Here is a 23,748-nt window from a genome sequence, read left to right on the forward strand (position 1 = left end):
TGGAGATCTTTACAGATATTTTTGGGACATTTCCACTCGGCTTGTGACGTACTATGTTTGTATGTTTTCTACAGAAATGGATAGGCAAAACGGATTCTATCGGCACGTTGATGTCCAGGACCACGTTCACTACATCGTGGCCTTTTTTGTCCTGGTGATCGGAACAGTGGGGGTTACTGGCAATGCCCTGGTCATGTATGCATTCTTCTGGTAAGAAAGAATATTTTCTTTGCTTTGCTTGTCTTCATTAATAACTTCATTCTTCAGGCGAATGCAGGTAAAGCAACAAAATACAATACTTTTTTGTTGCACTCCAACTCAATGTTGGCAGACAAGGACAACAAACATGAGCCAATAAATCATTTAATATGTCCCAGTCCCTCAACCCAAAACCTAACCTAACCCCAACCTTGCAAGGGAATAAAGCATGACTCATTGGGGCTGGCATGTCATACCAATATAAAACAATGTGTTTTCATTGGAGATGCTCTGGCTGATAAAGCTCATTCTCCGAAAGTTGGCTTTCATGTGATACTGTGTGGTAAAGGCTAATATTGAAAGATACACTAATATTTTGAATGCCAGCTGGATAAAAACAGTGTGTTGTGGGATCTGCACATGGTTCGAACCAATGCCACAAACCACAGGCCGAAAGATGGTCTTTGCGGCAAGTCCGCTGGCATTCAATAACAGGAAACCCCCTAGTGATTTGCAAATGCTAAAGGACAAATCAATGAGTGTATTATAATACTCCTTCACAACCTTTTTAAATATTTACAGCTAACAGCGAATATAAATGGATGGTGAATAATGTATGTGTTCTGTAAAAAAATGTATTACTGTGGGGTATGTTGTCAAAACAGAAGATACAAACTCACTGGACACAACATTAGGTATAGGAGCACTGTTTGTAATACAGTGTTCCCTCGTTTAACGCTGGGGGTACGTTCCAAAAAATACCCGCTTTAAGTGAAAGCCATGTAGTAGAAGTAGATTTTTTTCCCCCCGTTTTTTTAATGTGTGTTCATTCACTATATATATTTTTTTGTTTACACTATATGTTTTTTCATTTACACTGTTTTTTTTTGTATTTACTGTGTATGTTTTTTTTGTTTACAGGTAGTTGTATTTATTTATTATGTTTTTTTTAGTTTGCAGTACTGTACAGTATATGTTTTTTCGTTTCTTATATACCGTATTTTTCGGAGTACAAGTCGCACCGGAGTATAAGTCGCACCGGCCGAAAATGCATAATAAAGAAGGAAAAAAACATATATAAGTCGCACTGGAGTATAAGTCGCATTTTTGGGGGAAATGTATTTGATAAAAGCCAACACCAAAAATAGACATTTGAAAGGCAATTTAAAATAAATAAAGAATAGTGAACAACAGGCTGAATAAGTGTACGTCATATGAGGCATAAATAACCAACTGAGAACGTGCCTGGTATGTTAACGTAACATATTATGGTAAGAGTCATTCAAATAACTATAACATATAGAACATGCTATACGTTTACCAAACAATCTGTCACTCCTAATCGCTAAATCCCATGAAATCTTATACGTCTAGTCTCTTACGTAAATTAGCTAAATAATATTATTTGATATTTTACGGTTATGTGTTAATAATTTCACACATAAGTCGCTCCTGAGTATAAGTCGAACCCCCAGCCAAAGTATGAAAAAAACTGCGACTCATAGTCCGAAAAATACGGTATGTTTTAAGTCTGTAAACCCTTTTTTCCCCCTCAGACAGGTATTACCATTTCCTCACGATTCTCTCATTTAAACACTCTCAAAGTTCAAACCTTTGTGGATTTAAAAAACAAGTACAGTACACTACTGTATTAAAGAATGAAAACAAAGATAAAAACTTGTTTTGTAGAGCTCTAGGATTTTTTAACCTAGAAATAAACCCGGGTTTATCATAAAGCTCGCAGCATTTCCACACGATCTTTTTGGGCCTGAAATCCTGCGCTTTTGGCTTCGTCCTGCATTGTAAAGGTTCGAGAGGGCATTCGTTTCCAATATAAGCCTGTCTCATCCATATTAAAAACTTGTTCATGATTATATAGCCCCCTCCATCCCCAGAGTACGCATTATGTACTGTACAGGACACATGGCATGAAGAAGATTGATTGACAATGGTCTACATTCCTTTAGCGAATCAGGACGCAGAACACATTCATATGCTGTAAAAAAAAAAGCATGCGACACTGTAAAAAATTACACACACACACACAAAATCAGTGTAACAGCTAGGCCATGTAAAGTGAACCGTGCTGTAGCGAGGGAACACTTACTCTAAAGGCCTTCAGATAGATCTGAAAAGTGCAAACCTACACAATTGCATTTTTTCCCCAAGGTTTGAAACTTACTACTTTAGCCTATTTGGGTTGAATGTCCAAAACATAATATAAATGGAGAATAGTGTACCTTTAAAGGCCTACTGAAAGCCACTACTACCGACCACACAGTCTGATAGTTTATATATCAATGATGAAATCTTAACATTGCAACACAAGCCAATACGGCCGGGTTAACTTATAAAGTGACATTTTAAATTTCCCGGGAAACTTCCGGCTGAAAACGTCTAGGTATGATGACGTTTGCGCGTGACGTCAATGGTTGAAGCGGAAGTATTGGTACACCATTGTATCTCAATACAAACAGCTCTGTTTTCATTGCAAAATTTCACAGTATTCTGGACATCTGTGTTGGTGAATTTTTTGCAATTTGTTTAATGAACAATGGAGACTGCAAAGAAGAAAGCTGTAGGTGGGATCGGTGTATTAGCGGCTGGCTGCAGCAACACAACCAGGAGGACTTTGAGTTGGATAGCAGACGCGCTATCCGACGCTAGCCGCCGACCGCATCGATGATCGGGTGAAGTCCTTCGTCGCGCCGTCGATCGCTGGAACGCAGGTGAGCACGGGTGTTGATGAGCAGATGAGGGCTGGCGTAGGTGGAGAGCTAATGTTTTTATCATAGCTATGTCGAGGTCCCGTAGCTAAGTTAGCTTCAATGGCGTCGTTAGCAACAGCATTGCTAGGCTTCGCCAGGCTGGAAATCATTAACCGTGTGGTTACAGGTCCAGAGTTTGGTAGTATTGTTGATCTTCTGTCTATCCTTCCAGTCAGGGGCTTATTTCTTTTGTTTCTATCTGCATTTAAGCACGATTCTATCACGTTAGCTCCGTAGCTAAAGTGCTTCGCCGATGTATTGTCGTGGAGATAAAAGTCACTGTGAATGTTCTCGACTCTCATTTTCAAGAGGATATAGTATCCGAGGTGGTTTAAAATACAAGTCCGTGATCCACAATAGAAAAAGGAGAAAGTGTGGAATCCAATGAGCCCTTGTACCTAAGTTACGGTAAGAGCGAAAAAAGATACGTCCTGCACTGCACTCTAGTCCTTCACTCTCTCACGTTCCTCAGCCACGAATCTTTCATCCTCGCTCAAATTAATGGGGTAATCGTCGCTTTCTCGGTCCGAATCGCTCTAGCTGCTGGTGTAAACAATGGGGAAATGTGAGGAGCCCTTCAACCTGCGACCTCACGCTACTTCCAGTACAGGCAAGGCTTTTTTTTATCAGCGACCAAAAGTTGCAAACTTTATCGTCAATGTTCTCTACTAAATCCTTTCAGCAAAAATATGGCAATAACGCAAAATTATCAAGTATGACACATAGAATGAATCTGCTATCCCCGTTTAAATAAGAACATTTCATTTCAGTAGGCCTTTAAGTTTGTATAAAGTCATACAATTATCTTTCCAATTCTATTAAAGTGTATGGAATTGGGATTGTATTCTATTCTGTAAATTGCAAATTATTATGTCAAAAATGTTTCTTATCATTTCCTAAGACATTTAAAAAACGCTTTTCTTGAAAGAAAATGGCCAAGTTGGCCAATGAACGTGCATGTGATCCATGTATCGTTACAGTATGTGCAACATGCTTCTTTATTGCCCTGCGTATTGTGTTCTGCATGGTTAAATAAACTCAGTACACTATGTGGCAAAGGAAAAAAATCAGTTAGGCGTTGACCCCCTGGACTTTAGGTGTTAAGAGATCAGCATGAAACAAAGATTAAGTGGTCCGTAGTCCTTCTCTGTGCAGTAGTGGACACGACACTGAGACATGTTTTGTGCATTAAAGTAGAGGCCTCCAGTGAGGCTCGCTTCCCTCAGCGCCACATCACACGTACACTAAAAGCACCCATGTGACAGCTCAACATACAAATACACTAAAGTGTCTGGCAAAGAGGAAACGTGGCATTGATGCAACTCTCTGAAATTGATCTATGAATGTTGTCATTTATCCAGGTCATTGTAATCTCAGGGCATTCAATCCATCGCAACTGGACTGTTTGGTTTGTCTGTCAAGATGTTTTGCCTCTCATCTGAGTAGGCTTCGTCAGTTCATGCCCATAGACTTAGGTTGGTCAGATCTAGTGTTATTCTTAAATTCGTCAGATCTAGTCTTGCGGCTGGTGCAAAAACCCAAAACATTGATACTCCAAAAACTGGGAGGGTGTGTCTGGGCAAGGATGGTTTCGCCAGAAATAACAAGAACAGAGTGGATGAAGAAGAAAAAGGTGACAGACACAAAAATATTGTCATTCCATATGTATCAGGGCTATCTGAGAAACTCGGAAGATTTTTTAACCAACACAACATCCCACTACACTTCAAACAAGGCAACACCCTGAGACAGTGAGTAGTGCATCCTAAAGACCGGACACCCCACACCCACAAAAACAATCTGGTGTATGCTATCCAGTGTAATGATGAATGCACTGATTCATACACTACCGTTCAACAGTTTGGGGTCACCCAAACAATTTTGTGGAATAGCCTTCATTTCTAAGAACAAGCATAGACTGTCGCGTTTCAGATGAAAGTTCTCTTTTTCTGGCCATTTTGAGCGTTTAATTGACCCCACTAATGTGATGCTCCAGAAACTCAATCTGCTCAAAGGAAGGTCAGTTTTGTAGCTTCTGTAACAAGCTAAACTGTTTTCAGATGTGTGAACATGATTGCACAAGGGTTTTCTAATCATCAATTAGCCTTCTGAGCCAATGAGCAAACACATTGTACCATTACAACACCAGAGTGATAGTTGCTGGAAATGGGCCTCTATACACCTATGTAGATATTGCACCAAAAAGCAGACATTTGCAGCTAGAATAGTCATTTACCACATTAGCAATGTATAGAGTGTATTTCTTTAAAGTTAAGACTAGTTTAAAGTTATCTTCATTGAAAAATAAGGACATTTCAATGTGACCCCAAACTTTTGAACGGTAGTGTATATTGGGGAAATAAAACTACCACAAAGCTGACGCATGGCACAGCAAACTCTTCAGGCCAAGACTTAGCTGTCTATCTGCATCTCAGGGAGAAACAGCACTCCTTTGAGAACAAAAATGTACAGATTCTGGACAGGGAGGACGGATGGTACAAAAGAGTGGGCAAAGCCATCATGTCATGGTTCAAAAAAACCATCCCTGAACAGAGGAGGTGGTCTGCAACACTACCCGTCTCCCACATACAACATAGTCCTTTAAACCATTCCTGAAAGACTGCAATTTAGCCTCCAACAAATAACAGGAGTTAGAAACATTCTGGTCACAGAAGGTGACCAGAATGCCATTTGTTTACAACTGAATGTAATGCTAACATGGGTGATTCCGACTATTTTAGACTGGTATTAGTCGATCCACAGCAATCGTTCTGCCACACAATACCTCAACACGAACGAGGGGAAATTACACTTCAACGACTGTCGTTAGCTTTGACAGTAGGATTGTTTGTTTGCATTTCTACAGTTGTTTTTCTCACTACGATAGGGCGAAACCATCCTTGCCCAGGCACACCCTCCCGGTTTTTGGAGTATAAATATTTGGCACCAACCACTAGACTAGATCTGACCAACCTAAGTCTATGAGCATGAACTGATGAAGCCTACTGAGGTATTGACACCAGCCACTAGACTAAATCTGTCCAATCTAAGTCTAAGACTAGATCTGACCAATATAAATCTATGAGTACAAACTGATGAAGCCTACTCAGATGAGAGCCAAAATGTCTTCTAAGACAAACCAAAGAGTCCAGTTGCGATCGATTTAATGACCTGAGAAAACTCTCTGAAGTATACTGCACATTAAGTTATGGCTCTAGAGTAATTGGTGTATGGCTGGGTAACATTCTCCCACAGCAAAAGGAAGCTACTGCTGGAAGTCAGTAAATGAACATATTGACCACCCTGTTTTGATTTGGAAATCCTAAGGGATCTGGACCATGGTGTTCCTCGGTAATCAATTGGTATTCAAAAGGTATTTGTAATTGGATTTTTAACTGTAGTGAATTTTACACCAAAACTGTTGAGCTGTAAAGGCCAAACTGCTCTACAATGTAACAAAAAAGCCACTAAAGAAAGAGGGATGGAGAAGCCACTACCAGCAACACTAACACAGCAGACTTCTTTTTGAAAATGTTGTATGAAGGCACATAACAAAAGCTGTAGGACAACAGCATGGAGGAGATGTGGGACGGGAATGAAGACCATCCCCAGCTGTGGCTCAGAGAGGGGCGTCTCCATTGAGGGGGATGTGGAAAGCTTGAACCGGTTAAACCATTGTCTTAATAGGTTTTATCTTGATAACCTATTCACACCTTAGAACACAACAGGTATGCGTTGGAGCTGGAATAACCTCTACAGCACATCTTCAAGATCAGTTTGAGAGAGGGAAGGGTCACTTGGCTGTAAAAGACATTCTGCATCCTATTGGTCCTGAAGAAACCACATCCAACAAGTGCTTGTACCTTGTTCAACTGAGAGACTGACTGAGTGATGTCGCAATGACATCATTACTGATGAAGACCATGGCTACTGCTTCATCACCTAAGACCACTGACCCATCATGCTCTTGACCTCTACAGTTTGATTACCAGGAAAGGCTCAAGTGGAGGAGGCCATCCTCTTTATCGTCATCATTCACCGATTCCTCTCTAATTAGGACAGAGGAAGTGGTGCTGTTAGGATTACATGTTTGGACCTCTCCAGCGCCTTCTACTGTCTGACAGGCAGACCTCACTACGTGCGACTGGGGGACTACAGAACTCATACGGTGCTCGGCAGCACAGGAGCACTGCAGGGAACCGTGCTCTCTGCGGTTCTGTTCACGCGGTACAAACAACTTTGGGCTCTGCCACAGACAGTAGTTTGCAGACGACACGGCCATCGTGGGCTGTTTTAGAAGTGGTCAGGTGGATGAGTACTAATCAAGAACTAATCCGGAACGTGGTGACATGGTGCGACACCAACCAACTGCACTTCAATACCATCAAGACCAGGAAGATAGTGGTAAACTTCTGAACATTCAATACTCACTTAGACAGTCTATAAACACTCGGTAGGGAAATTGGGGACTCAACATCCTACATTCCTCATCTATATATCTTAAACAACATTAAGGCAAGTGTAACAGCTTAACCAGGCTGTATTTAGAGACCATTTCGGTTCTTTGAATGGTACCGCAATGCACGGTCAAAAGTATGATTTCTTTTTGCTGTTATTGTGTTTCAGTAACAAAAAGCTACGCACTCCTCCAAACTTCTTCATCATGAACCTGGCGATCAGTGACTTCCTCATGGCCATCACTCAGTCACCCATCTTCTTTGTCAACTCCCTTTACAAGGGCTGGATTTTTGGCGAAACAGGTACCGTGTGTACATGCTGCGTTACTTGTCTATTTACAATAGTCCAAGTTCATCAATGCAATACGGGTTTCCCCCCCAGGCTGTAAGGTCTACGCCTTCTGCGGAGCCCTATTTGGCATCGCGTCCATGATCAACCTCCTGGCTATCTCCATGGATCGCTACATCGTCATCACCAAGCCTCTGCAGGCCTTACAGTGGACCTCCAAGCGACGCACTTACTACATCATCTGCCTGGTCTGGCTGTACTCTTTTGCCTGGAGCGTTGCACCTCTTCTGGGCTGGAGTAAGGAGCTGGTTTTCTCACATTATCTGACAACAAAATACTTCCACACTTTACTATATGATACTGTATTTATCCTTTGAGGTTCTTACATTCCGGAGGGCCTGATGACTTCGTGCACGTGGGATTATGTGACGTCGACGCCTGCCAATAAAAGCTACACACTGATGCTATGCTGCTTTGTCTTCTTCATCCCTCTGGGCATCATATCCTACTGTTATCTGTGCATGTTCCTGGCTACCCGCCATGCAAGCAGGTAAATTGACTGAATTTAGGTGAATAATCAATGTTGGCAGAGCCGCACATTCCTGCGATACTGAGATAGAAATACTTAAGTGTTTTTCATCATAAAGAACCTCCTGAGGTACAGGGTGAAATTATATCAGCATTTATTTATTTACACTGCACATACCCAACAAACCAAGCACTTTCTCTCTATGTCCCGACAGGGAAGTGGAGAAGTTGGGCTCTCAGGTGAGAAAGACAACCCTGATTCAGCAGCAGACCATCAGGACTGAGTGGAAGTTGGCTAAGATTGCCTTTGTGGTGATCATAGTGTTTGTGCTCTCCTGGTCACCCTATGCATGCGTCACCCTCATTGCCTGGGCTGGGTAAATATGATGCGGGTTCTTTTCCAACACTGATATAAAAACTACTTTAATTGTATTGTAGCTTCAGGTCAGCCATAATGCATGACCTACAGCAGTGGTTCTCAACCTTTTTTCAGTGATGTACCCCCTGTGAATTTGTTTTTAATTCAAGTACCCCCTAATCAGAGCAAAGCATTTTTGGTTGAAAAAAAGAGATAAAGAAGTAAAATACAGCACTATGTCATCAGTTTCTGATTTATTAAATTGTATAGCAGTGCACAAAATTGCTCATTTGTAGTGGTCTTTCTTGAACTATTTGGAAAAAAAGATAGGTTTTTATTTATATTTATAAAGGAATTTTGAATTGTTGCTATTTTTAGAATAATTAAAAAAAATCTCACGTACCCCTTGGCATACCTTCAAGTACCCCCAGGGGTACGCGTACCCCCAGGGGTACGCGTACCTCCATTTGAGAACCACTGACCTACAGTATGTGTGTCGACGCTATAGCAATGCTTCTCAGCCTTTTTTCAGTGAAGCACTACCTGTGTAATATTTGTTCTATGCCAGAAAAATAGTACCTGTTTTTCTTTTTACAGTCAAATCATTGCTAATCTGTTGTGGTTTTGTTGAAACCTTTGGAAATAAAATACACACAGTCGTGGTCAAACGTTGACATACACTTGTAAAGAACATAATGTCATGGCTGTGTTGAGTTTCCAATAATTTCTGCAACTCTTATTTTTTTTGTGATAGAGTGATTGGAGCACATACTTGTTGGTCACAAAAAACATTCATGAAGTTTGGTTCTTTTATGAATTTATTATGGGTCTACTGAAAATGTGAGCAAATCTGCTGGGTCAAAAGTATACATACAGCAATGTTAATATTTGGTTATTATTTAGCTTTGGTTATTATTTTTGTTTCATCTGACATCACATGGACAAAGATAAGACCTTCTGGAAGAAAGTTATGTGGTCAAATGAAACAAAAATTGAGCTGTTTGGCCACAATACCCAGCAATATGTTTGGAGGAGAAAAGGTGAGGCCTTTAATCCCTAGAACACAATGCCTACCGTCAAGCATGGTGGTGGTAGTATTATGCTCTGGGCCTGTTTTGCTGCCAATGGAACTGGTGCTTTAAATGGGACAATGAAAAAGGAGAATTACCTCCAAATTGTTCAGGACAACCTAAAATTGTCAGCCCGGAGGTTGGGTCTTGGGCGCAGTTGGGTGTTCCAACAGGACAATGACACCCCAAAAAGTGGTAAAGGAATGGCTAAATCAGGCTAGAATTAAGGTTTTAGAATGGCCTTCCCAAAGTCCTGACTTAAATGTGTGGACAATGCTGAAGAAACAAGTCCATGTCAGAAAACCAACAAATTTAGCTGAACTGCACCAATTTTGTCAAGAGGAGTGGTCAACAATTCAACCAAAAGCTTGCCAGAAGCTTGTGGATGGCTACCAAAAGTGCCTTATTGCAGTGAAACTTGCCAAGGGACATGTAAGCAAATATTAACATTGCTGTATGTATACTTTTGACCCAGCACATTTGCTCACATTTCCAGTAGACCCATAATAAATTCATAAAAGAACCAAACTTCCAAGAATGTTTTTTGTGACCAACAAGTATGTGCTCCAATCACAAAAAATAAGAGTTGTAGAAATTATTGGAGACTCAAAACAGCCATGACATTATGTTCTTTACAAGTGTATGTAAACTTTTGACCACGACTGTATAATAGCTTATATTTTGCACAAATAATCATTGGGCTGGATTTTTAAAAGCAGTACTGTTCATATCTTTTGTAAGGGTTTAAACTTACAAAAATCAGCGTGTATCAAATCATCCTTAATTTCCGCTAAGAATATACACAGCACAGAATATTTTTGACATTTTAAAATCTCAAGTCCCCCTTGTAGTGCCTTCAAGTATATTGGTATTTACAAAGTGTAATGAAGAAGAACTACTGAGGCAGTGTGCCTGACATCATTATCAGAAATTGATCACATGAGGGACACAGGGGTAGCATCAAATAATCTTTTCCTCGTCCTGTTCCTTTTGGACATGTTGAACTATTTAAAGGCCTACTGAAATGACATTTTTTTATTCAAACGGGGATAGCAGATCCATTCTGTGTGTCATACTTGATCATTTCGCGATATTGCCATATTTTTGCTGAAAGGATTTAGTAGAGAACATCGACGATAAAGTTTTGGTCGCTGATAAAAAAAGCCTTGCCTGTACCGGAAGTAGCGTGACGTCGCAGGTTGAAAGGCTCCTCACATTTCCCCATTGTTTACACCAGCAGCGAGAGCGATTCGGACCGAGAAAGCGACGATTACCCCATTAATTTGAGCGAGGATGAAAGATTCGTGGATGAGGAACGTTAGAGTGACGGACTAGAATGCAGGGCAAGACATATCTTTTTTTGCTCTGACCGTAACTTAGGTACAAGCTGGCTCATTGGATTCCACACTTTCTCCTTTTTCTATTGTGGATCACGGATTTGTATTTTAAACCACCTCGGATACTATATCCTCTTGAAAATGAGAGTCGAGAACGCGAAATGGACATTCACAGTGACTTTTATTTCCACGATAATACATCGGCGAAGCTCTTTAGCTACGGAGCTAAAGTGATAGCATCGTGCTTAACTGCAGATAGAAACAAAAGAAATAAACCCCTGACTGGAAGGATAGACAGAAAATCAACAATACTACCAAACCATGGACATGTAACTACACGGTTAATGCTTTCCAGCCTGGCGAAGCTTAACAATGCTGTTGCTAACAACGCCATTGAAGCTAACTTAGCTACGGGACCTCGTCAGAGCTATGATAAAAACATTAGCGCTCCACCTACGCCAGCCCTCATCTGCTCATCAACACCCGTGCTCACCTGCGTTCCAGCGATCGACGGCGCGACGAAGGTCTTCACCCGATCATAGATGCGGTCGGCGGCTAGCATCGGATAGCGCGTGTGCTATCCATCTCAAAGTCCTCCTGGTTGTGTTGCTGCAGCCCGCCGCTAATACACCGATCCCACCTACAGCTTTCTTCTTTGCAGTCTCCATTGTTCATTAAACAAATTGCAAAAGATTCACCAACACAGATGTCCAGAATACTGTGGAATTTTGTGATGAAAACCAAGCTTTTTGTATTGGATCCAATGGGGTCCGAATACTTCCGTTTCAACCATCGACGTCACGCGCATACGTCATCATACATAGACGTTTTCAACCGGAAGTTTCGCGGGAAATTTAAAATTGCACTTTATAAGTTAACCCGGCCGTATTGGCATGTGTTGCAATGTTAAGATTTCATCATTGATATATAAACTATCAGACTGCGTGGTCGGTAGTGGTTGGTTTCAGTAGGCCTTTAAGCCCAAGTTGTGATTATTATATTGTGCTTGTGAATGTTTAATATGAACCAAACGTGTATAAAATATGAAAGGATGTCATATGCATATACTTTTCAGATACGCCAGTGTCCTGAACCCCTACTCCAAAGCCGTCCCCGCCGTCATAGCCAAGGCCTCAGCCATCTACAACCCTTTCATCTACGCCATCATTCACTCTAAATACAGGTGAAAGCACGATATTCAGCCCTTAATGGTAATGAGACCTGGAAACAGATACAGGACCTTTTGTCTGAGTAATCACGTTGCTTCGACAGGGACACTCTGGCTGCAAACGTGCCGTGTCTCTACTTCCTCGCCCAGGCTAGCCCACGGCGGGACTTCATGTCGGTGTCGCATAGCCAGTCCTCCTTTAGAGACTCAACACTGAGCCGACAATCGTCCCTGTCCAAAAACAAGTTTTTCCAGGTTTCTTCCTCTGTATCCACAATAGACACTGTGAGTAAAGTGTTGACAAGGCTTGTCAGACTAAAGACCGTTTGACTGAGACTGATCTCAAAAGAATGTAGTCGATTATCGTCAGTTACAGGAACTGCGGTCTCCTATAGTATATAAAATAATAAAATCCCAGGGGTATATAAAACATTAGCCCTAATAGGCTGTAGGGAACCTCTTGATGTAACTTTTCAACTCCACCAGATGGCAGCAACCACAATAATTCATGTTATGTAATTAGTAGCAAACAGCAAGTTTTTTGGCTCGTCAATTATTATTTTCATATAAATAATATAGGCTGAGCTAACCTACTTGAACAAAACAACATCTTAGTTTTGTGTTATCAGAGACAGATACTAATAGTAATATCTAATAAATAGATTATTATAATACATTTGATTGTAATATAAGTATATGCAGAGGGACAATTTTCAAAAAAGAGCCACACTTAAAACACCAGTGCTATATTTTGAAATAATGGCAAAAATATTACATTTTAGTGGTAAAATATTATATTTTCAGCATATGCTCTGTATACTGTATGTATCAATTTGAACACAATATTAAACACAGATTTGATTTTAGCCAGACTAAATCCAAGACCAAAAAAGAACAATTATCTCCAAATCTGCATATTTTTCTATGCTTACATTTTAGATCATCATCTTTTTTTGGTCCATTTGATTTATTTTAGCTTTTTTATTTAAGTGTGTTTGATAATCAGGAGTAGCTTTTATCTTGAATCACCATTGCTGTTATTTTGCCTTTTCGGGAAGTGACTTTCTTCAGGCTTCTGATTGGCTAAAAACTATCCAGGGTCAAATGGGACAAAAAATTGAATAAATAAATGTATCTTTAAGTGATGACTTAAATGTGTCATTATTTAATTAAAATCGGTATTAAATTTGACCCCGAAAGGGACAAGCGGTAGAAAATGGATGGATTAAATTCATAAATGTGTTCTTAAATATGTCATTTTATGTATTTATTGTACAATTACATTTTATTAGTCATTCATTTGATTATTATCGTTTTTATTATTTCACTATATAATTATTTAATTAATTATTTCACAATTTAATTATTAGTTCATGATTTATTTAATTATTACACAATTTAATTATTTAATTAATTATTACACAATTTAATTATTAGTTCATGATTTATTTAATTATTACACAATTTAATTATCAAATATTTTATTAGAATTTTTAATTTTGTCCAATTTGACCTTCCATAAAAAACAAGTATATGGTTTAAAGTAACAGTACCTCCTGTGCCCTGCAGCAGGTTTGGAGCGACGTGGAGCTCGATCCAATGGACCAGCGCCGTTGTCTGAGGTCCAGCTATTCCCTCGGAGCCCTGAAGGAGACGCAACGGAGCCACGATAAGAGACCACAATGTCAAGACAGGTAAAGCAGATGCTCACATTCTGCAGACGTGCCAAATCTAGATGACAATCATGAAGCAAAATGATTATAATGATTGCAAATGTAGATTTTCACTGACATTCTAGACACCCGTCCTAGAGCTCTAAGCGCACAATCAAAATATGTGACTTGAGTCAGTCAACATGGTCATGCTCCAGGCTTGGGGGAGGGAAGGCCAGCAGGAGCCTGAAGCCCGGAATGAAGATAAGCACCTGGAAGATCAAGAGGAGGATGGCTAAACATCAAGCAAAGATGGCCGCCGTAAGTACAGAGGAAAGAAAATGAGACTGTGATGTCGGGGGGGGGCCTTGCCCAGCTGGACTCTGTTGGGACAGAACTCCTCCTGGACTCGACGCCAGAGCTGCTGGGCTGTGGAGTTTGTGCGGAAAGCAAAGAGCGCAGAGAAGATGGCGTCTAAGTTAACTCTTGGGAGTCATCAAGTTGAATGTTGAATACCATATCTCCTCAAATGGTGGCCTCCCCTCCTTAGACACTCTTCCCCAATAAGCGAATAAACGCCACACCTCAAATAGATGCCCTTTTCCCTTCAGGAAAAACATCAGATGCTAACATGAATAACTTTGACTATGACTGATACACTCCATGCAGTGCAGACTTGGCATCTGTAAAGCAGAATTTTACGATTGACTATACTGTATATATATATCAGGGGTGTCCAAAGTGCGGCCAGCAACCTTTTTTTTTTTTTTTAATCAGCCCACATATTGGGCAGATAATATTAACCTTTGCATGGCACCTGCAAACCAAAATGGGGTCTTACACAAAAGTTTTTTTTTAAGAGGGCTGTCAAAAATAACGAGTTAACTCATGCGATTAATTATAAAAAAATGATGGCAATAATCATGTGTATATGCAGATTATACACACACCATTTATTTTGACTGCACATGCCCCTTTAGCTTAATTGTGGACAGGTACAGGTCAGAGATCCGGTCAATGTTTATATCAGTGCAAAGATGAGTGAAGTGACTCCAACAGCTGTGTTAACTGGCAAATTTAAAATACACCCTGACTGGACATGAAACATAACTGTTTCCAAGTTTTGAGCAAATAAATGTAGTGCTTTCAAGTACTCTAAAACTTTTTTTTTTTTAAATGTTCCTAAATGACAATAACGTTGCATTTGTGTCCAAATACTGAGGTCTTTTTAAGTTAATTTAAACTAAGAAAGCGAGTAACAACCGGTGATTAATCATGACTAATCCAAATTCAAAAGTGTGATTAATCTGATTTGAAAAAAAAAATCATTTGACAGCGCTACTTTTTAATAATTCCTTGAAAACATTTTTTTTTATTTTTCTCAAAACTCGACAGTGCGCCTTGTAACCCGGTGCGCCTAATTTACGGAATAATTCGGGTTTTGTTTACCGACCTCAAAGTTACTTTATTTGGTACATGGTGTAATGATAAGTGTGACCAGGAAGTCAAACATAAGAGATACGTGTAGACTGCAATATGACTCAAGTAAACAACACCAACATTAATTGAAAATATAGAACATTACACACGGTGCTCAAAAAATCTATCGAAATGTTTTAGTACAATTTTGGTAAACTATGAAGCCGCACCGCTTGATGGATTGTACTGTGCTTCAACATAGAAGTATTATTATGATGTGTGTATAAGGTAAGACATATTATCTGGCGTTTTGTTTCGAAACATTATGCAAAAGCAACTTTTCTTATCTTCTGGTACCTGCTGATGTTTATTTGGGATCTGCATAAGTCCTGAAAATTTGCGCACGTCCGCCTTTGTAGTCCGTGGTGACACCGTAGTCGATAAGCTTCTGTCAATACGTGGACTCTGGGTTGTTTGTTTTCCCGAGATGCAATAAAAGTTGGAGCGGACATGGCGTGATGGTAAGGACATATTTATTTTTACTATAACAAAAAGAACAAACTAAAGGCGCGCACAAGGCGGAGGTACAAACTTGACTATGAAACAAAAACTTACACTTAACGTAGACTAAGGACATGAAACAAAAGAACTGCTAAACGTGACATGAATAAACAAAAAACTTACGTGGCAAGAAAAGAGCAGCATGAACTATGACCTGGACAGAGTAAGCAGCGTGTCAAGAGTGCAGAGCATGAATGTGATGTCGCCAGGCTGACTAACAGAAAATGAAAAGCTTAAATAACACAGACATGATAAACAACAGGTGCGTGGGTGCAAATGAATCAGGTGTGTGATTTGAGGACAGGTGAAAACTAATGGTTGCTATGGTGACAAAACAAGAGAATGTAACCAGGAACTAAAAAGTGTCCAAAAAACAAACAGCACATGGCCAAACAAAAACATGATCAACACAGACATGACAGCTTCTTCTTTTTCTCTATCTTCTTGTTATGGGACATTCATCCTCCGCTATTGCCATTTCTAATATAAAGTAGTGTAAATTTCTCACTTATACCTGTCAGTAAACTCACCATGAACGCGCTAAAACATACTGGTGTAGTGAGTTTACATTATTCACCCAAGGAACTTTAGTTATTAGAGAGTTCCGGTCGTACGGTTTTTCACGGGACACATTTCCGGCGTTGTTGTTGCACTAGTGAGCCACGGATGAGGAGATGCTGCTCCGTTGTTAATTGAAGTAAAGTCTGAATGTCATTAAAACAGTTAGCTCCATCTTTTGACACTTCTTCCACTCCCGTCCTTGCACGCTACACCGCTACAACAAAGATGACGGCCGAATGTGAGCCACGTAAATAAGACCGCCCACAAAACGGCGCATCCTGAAGCGACTTGAAGATGATCTGTAAAACATCATCTATGCAACATTTTGACCAAAGAACCACCATTAAATGTTATGTAGACCACAAGGAAGTCTTTTACATTTAGAAAAGAATAAAATAATATGACCCCTTTAATGCGCCTTATAATCCGGTGCGCCTTTTGTATGAAAATAGACCTGACTAGACCCACTTATCGGCAGTGCGCCTTATAATCCGGTGCGCCCTATGGTCCGGAAAATACGGTAATTGTGGACAGGTACATGTCAGTGATCCGGTTAATGCTTATATCAGTGCAAAGATGAGGTGTGTTTGCTGGTAAATTTAAAATACACCCTGACATTAAACATAACTGTTGCCACGTTTTGAGCACTTTCAAGTACCCTAAAACATTTTTAAAAAATGTTCCTAAATGACAATAACGTTGCATTTGTGTCCAAATATTGAGGTCTTTTTAAGTTAATTTAAATTAAGCAAGCGAGTAACAATCATGACTAATGCAAATTCAAATGTGTGATTAATCTGATTTAAAATAATATACACTACCGTTCAAAAGTTTGGGGTCACATTGAAATGTCCTTATTTTTGAAGGAAAAGCACTGTACTTTTCAATGAAGATAAGTTTAAACTAGTCTTAACTTTAAAGAAATACACTCTATACATTGCTAATGTGGTAAATGACTATTCTAGCTGCAAATGTCTGCTTTTTGGTGCAATATCTACATAGGTGTATAGAGGCCCATTTCCAGCAACTATCACTCCAGTGTTCTAATGGTACAATGTGTTTGCTCATTGGCTCAGAAGGCTAATTGATGATTAGAAAACCCTTGTGCAATCATGTTCACACATCTGAAAACAGTTTAGCTCGTTACAGAAGCTACAAAACTGACCTTCCTTTGAGCAGATTGAGTTTCTGGAGCATCACATTTGTGGGGTCAATTAAACGCTCAAAATGGCCAGAAAAAGAGAACTTTCATCTGAAACTCGACAGTCTATTCTTGTTCTTAGAAATGAAGGCTATTCCACAAAATTGTTTGGGTGACCCCAAAGTTTTGAACGGTAGTGTATAATTTCACAGCGCTACTTTTTAATAATTCCCTGAATTGTGTCACATTTCCTGTCAATCAAATACTGATACAGTTTTGTTTTGTTTTTTGGGAAGAAGGGGGTGTTGAGTCCGGAACCCCTAAATTTTTACACATACTTGCGCAATTTGCTACATATTTAAGAATGTTATCATTTAGTTGCCAAAATAATAATAATGATAATGGATGGGTTTGAGCTTTCTAAATGAATTACAATGTTAAACATATCAAAGTGACCCCCACATCCTCCAATTTTATACATGGACACCCCTAATATACAGTATATTATTGGATATTATTATAAAAAAATGTTGAGTGACTAGATTGTTTCAACATTATACGATGTATAAGCCGCAGAATGGGCTACATCTGTAAAGTCATCTGGTGTTTCTATTGTGTTCTCTGAAACAAAAAAATACACCTTTTACTATGCGCAGTGCAACCACAATAATAAAGATATTGCAAAATGAATACTGACTGTGTGTTACAACAAGTTTGAGGTTTTGCCCCAGAATGCTGTGATAAATCATAAAAAGCAGCATGTGACATACAGTTTCTATTTCCGTACATTGTGAAGATGCTACTTACCATTTGTTTTTGTAAATTAAATTACACACTACTATGCTCCATTTACACACGTAATCAGGCATCTGTATCAGTCAGGGTTATGCATAATAATAATTATGTTATCATTGTTTTGTGTGAACTGGAACAGCGAGGCTGAGATGGGATGCAGACACGTGGGAAGGAGATTAGGAGATAATATGGCTTTGCTGAGCGTATAACTCCATTAGCAATTATTTTCTTATGATCACGCACCGCCTGGCAGAAAATTATTTATTTTATAGCACGGGTCACCAACCTTTTTGAAACCAAGAGCTACTTCTTGGGTACTGATTAATGCGAAGGGCTACCAGTTTGATACACACTTAAATAAATTGCCGAAAATAGCCAATTTGCTCAATTTACCTTTACTCTATGTTATTATTAATAATTAATGATATTTACACTTAATTGAACGGTTTAAAAGAGGAGAAAACATGAAAAAAATGACAATAACATTTTGAAACATAGTTTATCTTCAAATTCGACTCTTTTTAAAATTCAAAATTCAACCGAAAAAAAGAAGAGAAAAACTAGCTAATTCGAATCTTTTTGAAAAAAAAAAATAAAAAATGTATGGAACATCATTAGTAATTTTTCCTGACTAAGATTAATTTTAGAATTTTGATGACATGTTTTAAATAGGTTCAAATACAATCTGCACTTTGTTAGAATATATAACAAATTGGACCAAGCTATATTTCTAACAAAGACAAATCATTATTTCTTCTAGATTTTCCAGAACAAAAATTTTAAAAGAAATTCAAAAGACTTTGAAATAAGATTTAAATTTGATTCTACAGATTTTCTAGATTTGCCAGAATAATTTTTTGGAATTTTAATCATAATAAGTTTGAAGAAATATTTCACAAATATTTTTGGTCGAAAAAACAGAAGCTAAAATAAAAATGTATTTATTATTCTTTACAATAAAAAAAATAAATTTACTTGAACATTGATTTAAATTGTCAGGAAAGAAGAGGAAGGAATTTAAAAGGTAAAAAGGTATATGTGTTTAAAAATCCTAAAATCATTTTTAAGGTTATATTTTTTCTCTAAAATTGTCTTTCTGAAAGTTATAAGAGGCAAAGTAAAAAAAAAAAAATGAATTTATTTAAACAAGTGAAGACCAAGTCTTTAAAATATTTTCTTGGGTTTTCAAATTCTATTTGAGTTTTGTCTCTCTTAGAATTAAAAATGTCGGGCAAAGCAAGACCAGTTTGCTAGTAAATAAATATATTTAAAAAATAGAGGCAGCTCACTTGTAAGTGCTGCTATTTGAGCTATTTTTAGAACAGGCCAGCGGGCTACTCATCTGGTCCTTACGGGCTACCTGGTGCCCGCGGGCACCCCGTTGGTGACCCCTGTTTTATAGCAATATATACTGTGTTTCCTTTTAACAGCCAAACCCCACAGTTTGAACAATGTTTACCCCCCCCCCCCCCCCCCCCCCACTGTGTGCTCATATAAAGATGATCAAATGGTATGTGCTCGAGCTTTTATGTAAAGAATGAGTACGCTTCAGTAGGTTTGCACTGGGGGAATTTTTCCTGTCTTATTTATTACCATATATTGACATATGCTCGCATGCAGCTGAAGAGCAGCTGACCTGCAGCCAAAGGCAAGCATTTCATATACAGTGCTTTTACTGGGGTATGTAATCTATAACTATGGGACTAGAGCAGACCTGGGCACATGTTAAGATTGTCAATCCGGCCCGCCTGACGTTCTACATCATTTTTTTAGACCTTTAACATCAAAACTGTAGCTGCCATTATGATGTGCAGTGCTGTTTTTAAATTACCGTAAGTCTTGAACTATAGAAAGTATTTCAATGGTCGGAATCTGCGCTTTTGGGTGTTATAGGAGTTATTACGGTAATCTACGCCACAGCAGCTCAGAGAGGAACAAAGCAGAGTGGGCGGGGTTTGTTTTCAGATGTGGAAGCAGATTTTTACGTGATAATATATCCTATTGTAGGTGTTTATTACACTTTGCATTCATATTTTTCTGTTGTTTTTTTTTTACATTTTTGTTGTGTTTTGCTTGATTGTAAAAGATACACAACTATTGAGGATCTGGTCTGAGAAGCAGGGCCGGCCCGTGGCATAGGCCGTATAGGCAAATGCTAAGGGCGCCGTCCATCAGGGGGCGCCACGCCAGTGCGACAAATGTTGGAGAAAAAAAAATAAATAAAAAATAAAAGTTGTACTATTATTTCTAAATACAAAAAATAATCCCAAGTTAATTAAAATGCAAAGTAAAGCCTATTTAATAGAAATATTATTTGTTACAACATTACGCCCCCCCTCCCCCCGCACGGTGCGCCCCCTCCCTTCCCGTATCATGACTCTTTTTGTACGTCACCACATCTAGAAATCAACACAAGATGTCAAAACGGCCAAAACTGTCAGGTGCCCAGGGAAGAAAAGAGGAGGAGAAACGAGAAAAAGACAGAGGTAGCAGGTAGGTTACGTTAGCCTACATGAAATTATTTGTCTGTTACAGAATGTGATAGTAAACTGGCTTTTTAGCATTAAGCTAATGTTACATCAGGGGTGTCAAACTCATTTTAGATCGGGGGCCACATGGAGAAAAATCTACTCCCAAGTGGGCCGGACTGGTAAAATCACGGCACGATAACTTAAAAAAATAAATAAAGACAACTTCAGATTGTTTTCTTTGTCTAAAAATAGAACAAGCACATTCTGAAATTGTACAAATAATATTTATGTTGGATTTTTTTTTTTTTACAATTACCTGTTGCGGTTAATAGTATATATACTTTATTTGTCGTTATTTATATTTTCTGAATAAATTATGTGATAATGTTCATCAGTTGGTGTTAATTTTCAATCTATCAAGATAAACATTTTATCAAAATCAAATTACAGTATGTTATTTATGTAGTTTGATCATTTTCCTCCACTGATGTACTAACATTATTTGGTTTATTTTGTACATATGTAGCATCATCTACAAAGATACAAATAATTGCTATTGCGACATCCAGTGGACACATTTAGAACAGCAGTTTCTTTCATTCAAAAATTTCAGGTTAATTTTTATACTTAGCAAACTCATCCCGCGGGCCGGATAAAACCTGTTCGCGGGCCTGATCCGGCCCTCGGGCCGTACGTCTGACACCCCTGTGTTACATGATCCGGCAATTGCTAATCAATAAATAGCTAGTTCTGTTTTAACGTCGGGTTAACATTGTGGAGGGGGCTAAATTGTTATGGAAAATAATAATGTAACGTTAGGTAATTACAGTACTCCCTGGTGTACAGTAATTTGTAAGTCATTCTAGTTAATGCAATATTAAAAAGCCCAAATAGAGAACTCTGTAGGATCCCCTTTTTTTGTAATATAGTTGTTAGTCGTACTGGTTTGATATCTTGTTTTGTGCAGTGCCTTATTTATATTGTATTTTTAATTTATTTTATGCAACTTGTTGACACGTTTTATTTTGTGTTTATGTATGTAAAAATATTGTATTTCATATATTATTTTTTTATTTGTAGTATTCATTTATTTATCCATATTTTTTTAAATCTTGTTAACTATTCTGATTTTTAATTTGCTTTCTGTATCCCTGCAGACTATTGATCTATATTGATATATAATGTATAAATTGTGTTTTATATGTTGATTTAATTAAAAAAATAAAAATGTTTTTTATTTTTTTATTTCTTGCGCGGCCCGGTACCAATCGGTCCGCGGAAGAAATAAAAATGTTTTTTTTTTTTTTAAATGAAATCAACATAAAAAACACAATATATACATTATTGTACCAATCGGTCCGCGGACCGGTCCCGGTGGTTGGGGACCACTGTTCTATACAATTCAACAATAATAACAGAAACCATATTCGGTGCAACACATGCTTTATATCAGGGGTCACCAACGCGGTGCCCGCGGGCACCAGGTAGCCCGTAAGGACCAGATGAGTAGCCCGCTGGCCTGTTCTAAAAATAGCTCAAATAGCAGCACTTACCAGTAAGCTGCCTCTATTTTTTAAATGTTATTTATTTACTAGCAAGCTGGTCTCGCTTTGCCCGACATTTTTAATTCTAAGAGAGACAAAACTCAAATAGAATTTGAAAATCCAAGAAAATATTTTAAAGACTTGGTCTTCACTTGTTTAAATAAATTCATCATTTTTTTTTACTTTGCCTCTTATAACTTTCAGAAAGACAATTTTAGAGAAAAAATACAACCTTAAAAATGATTTTAGGATTTTTAAACACATATACCTTTTTACCTTTTAAATTCCTTCCTCTTCTTTCCTGACAATTTAAATCAATGTTCAAGTAAATGTATTTTTTTTATTGTAAAGAATAATAAATACATTTTAATTTAATTCTTCATTTTAGCTTCTGTTTTTTCGACGAAGAATATTTGTGAAATATTTCTTCAAACTTATGATTAAAATTCCAAAAAATTATTCTGGCAAATCTAGAAAATCTGTAAAATCAAATGTAAATCTTATTTCAAAGTCTTTTGAATTTCTTTAAAAAATTTTGTTCTGGAAAATCTAGAAGAAATAATGATTTGTCTTTGGTAGAAATATAGCTTGGTCCAATTTGTTATATATTCTAACAAAGTGCAGATTGTATTTTAACCTATTTAAAACATGTCATCAAAATTCTAAAATTAATCTTTGTCAGGAAAAATGACTAATGATGTTCCATAAATTATTATTATTTTTTCTCCAAAAAGATTCGAATTAGCTAGTTTTTCTCTTCTTTTTTTCGGTTGAATTTTGAATTTTAACGAGTCGAAATTGAAGATAAACTATGTTTCAAAATGTTATTGTCATTTATTTCGTGTTTTCTCCTCTTTTAAACCGTTTAATTAAGTGTAAATATCATTAATTATTATTAATAACATAGAGTTAAAGGTAAATTGAGCAAATTTGCTATTTCTGGCAAAAAATTACAATTTCTGTGTATCAAACTGGTAGCCCTTCGCATTAATCAGTACCCAAGAAGTAGCTCTTGGTTTCAAAAAGGTTGGTGACCCCTGCTTTATACAAACTAAAAAAAAGGAACAGTTTATGGTTTCAGGTTCTTGTCGCTGATAAAAAGGGCTTTTAAGGAAACTTTAATTAGACTTAGACTTAGACAAACTTTATTAATCCACAAGGGAAATTGTTCCACACAGTAGCTCAGTTACCATGGATGGAAAGGGTAATGCAGTTATAAAGTAGACTAAAAATGTACCATAGTAGCAATATAACATATATGTAATATTTACATATTATATACACAGTATATAATATATACTGATATATTATATTTTTATTTACTATATACAATATATGACAAATCCCAATTACCATGTACAATATTACAGTATATGTAACAGCTGCAGCGAAAAAAAGGGCAGCATAAAATAGAGAGTCGATCCAGCTAAC

At 38.0% G+C, this 23,748-nt stretch overlaps 1 protein-coding gene across 20 annotated transcripts in view; it reads left to right on the forward strand.

Moving 5' to 3' along the window:
• opn4xa (opsin 4xa) overlaps window positions 1-21,254 on the forward strand; it is a 56,714-nt gene extending 35,460 nt beyond the window's left edge. For 15 of the 20 annotated variants that reach the window (XM_062032163.1, XM_062032164.1, XM_062032173.1 and 12 more), the window contains 10 exons: window positions 75-210; window positions 7,593-7,726; window positions 7,806-8,009; window positions 8,091-8,262; window positions 8,456-8,617; window positions 12,081-12,188; window positions 12,278-12,458; window positions 13,743-13,867; window positions 14,044-14,146; window positions 20,706-21,254. In XM_062032163.1, the coding sequence (XP_061888147.1) occupies window positions 75-210; window positions 7,593-7,726; window positions 7,806-8,009; window positions 8,091-8,262; window positions 8,456-8,617; window positions 12,081-12,188; window positions 12,278-12,458; window positions 13,743-13,867; window positions 14,044-14,146; window positions 20,706-20,792 (1,412 nt within the window). In that variant the 3' untranslated portion in view covers window positions 20,793-21,254. Of the gene's footprint in view, window positions 1-74; window positions 211-7,592; window positions 7,727-7,805; window positions 8,010-8,090; window positions 8,263-8,455; window positions 8,618-12,080; window positions 12,189-12,277; window positions 12,459-13,742; window positions 13,868-13,952; window positions 14,181-20,705 lie in introns of those variants that run through there. The other 5 variants (XM_062032170.1, XM_062032176.1, XM_062032178.1 and 2 more) reach the window with 5 other exon arrangements.
• The last annotated feature ends 2,494 nt before the right edge of the window (window positions 21,255-23,748 follow it).

Source organism: Entelurus aequoreus, linkage group LG21 (assembly GCF_033978785.1).
Source record: "Entelurus aequoreus isolate RoL-2023_Sb linkage group LG21, RoL_Eaeq_v1.1, whole genome shotgun sequence".
Taxonomy (NCBI): Eukaryota; Metazoa; Chordata; class Actinopteri; order Syngnathiformes; family Syngnathidae; genus Entelurus; species Entelurus aequoreus.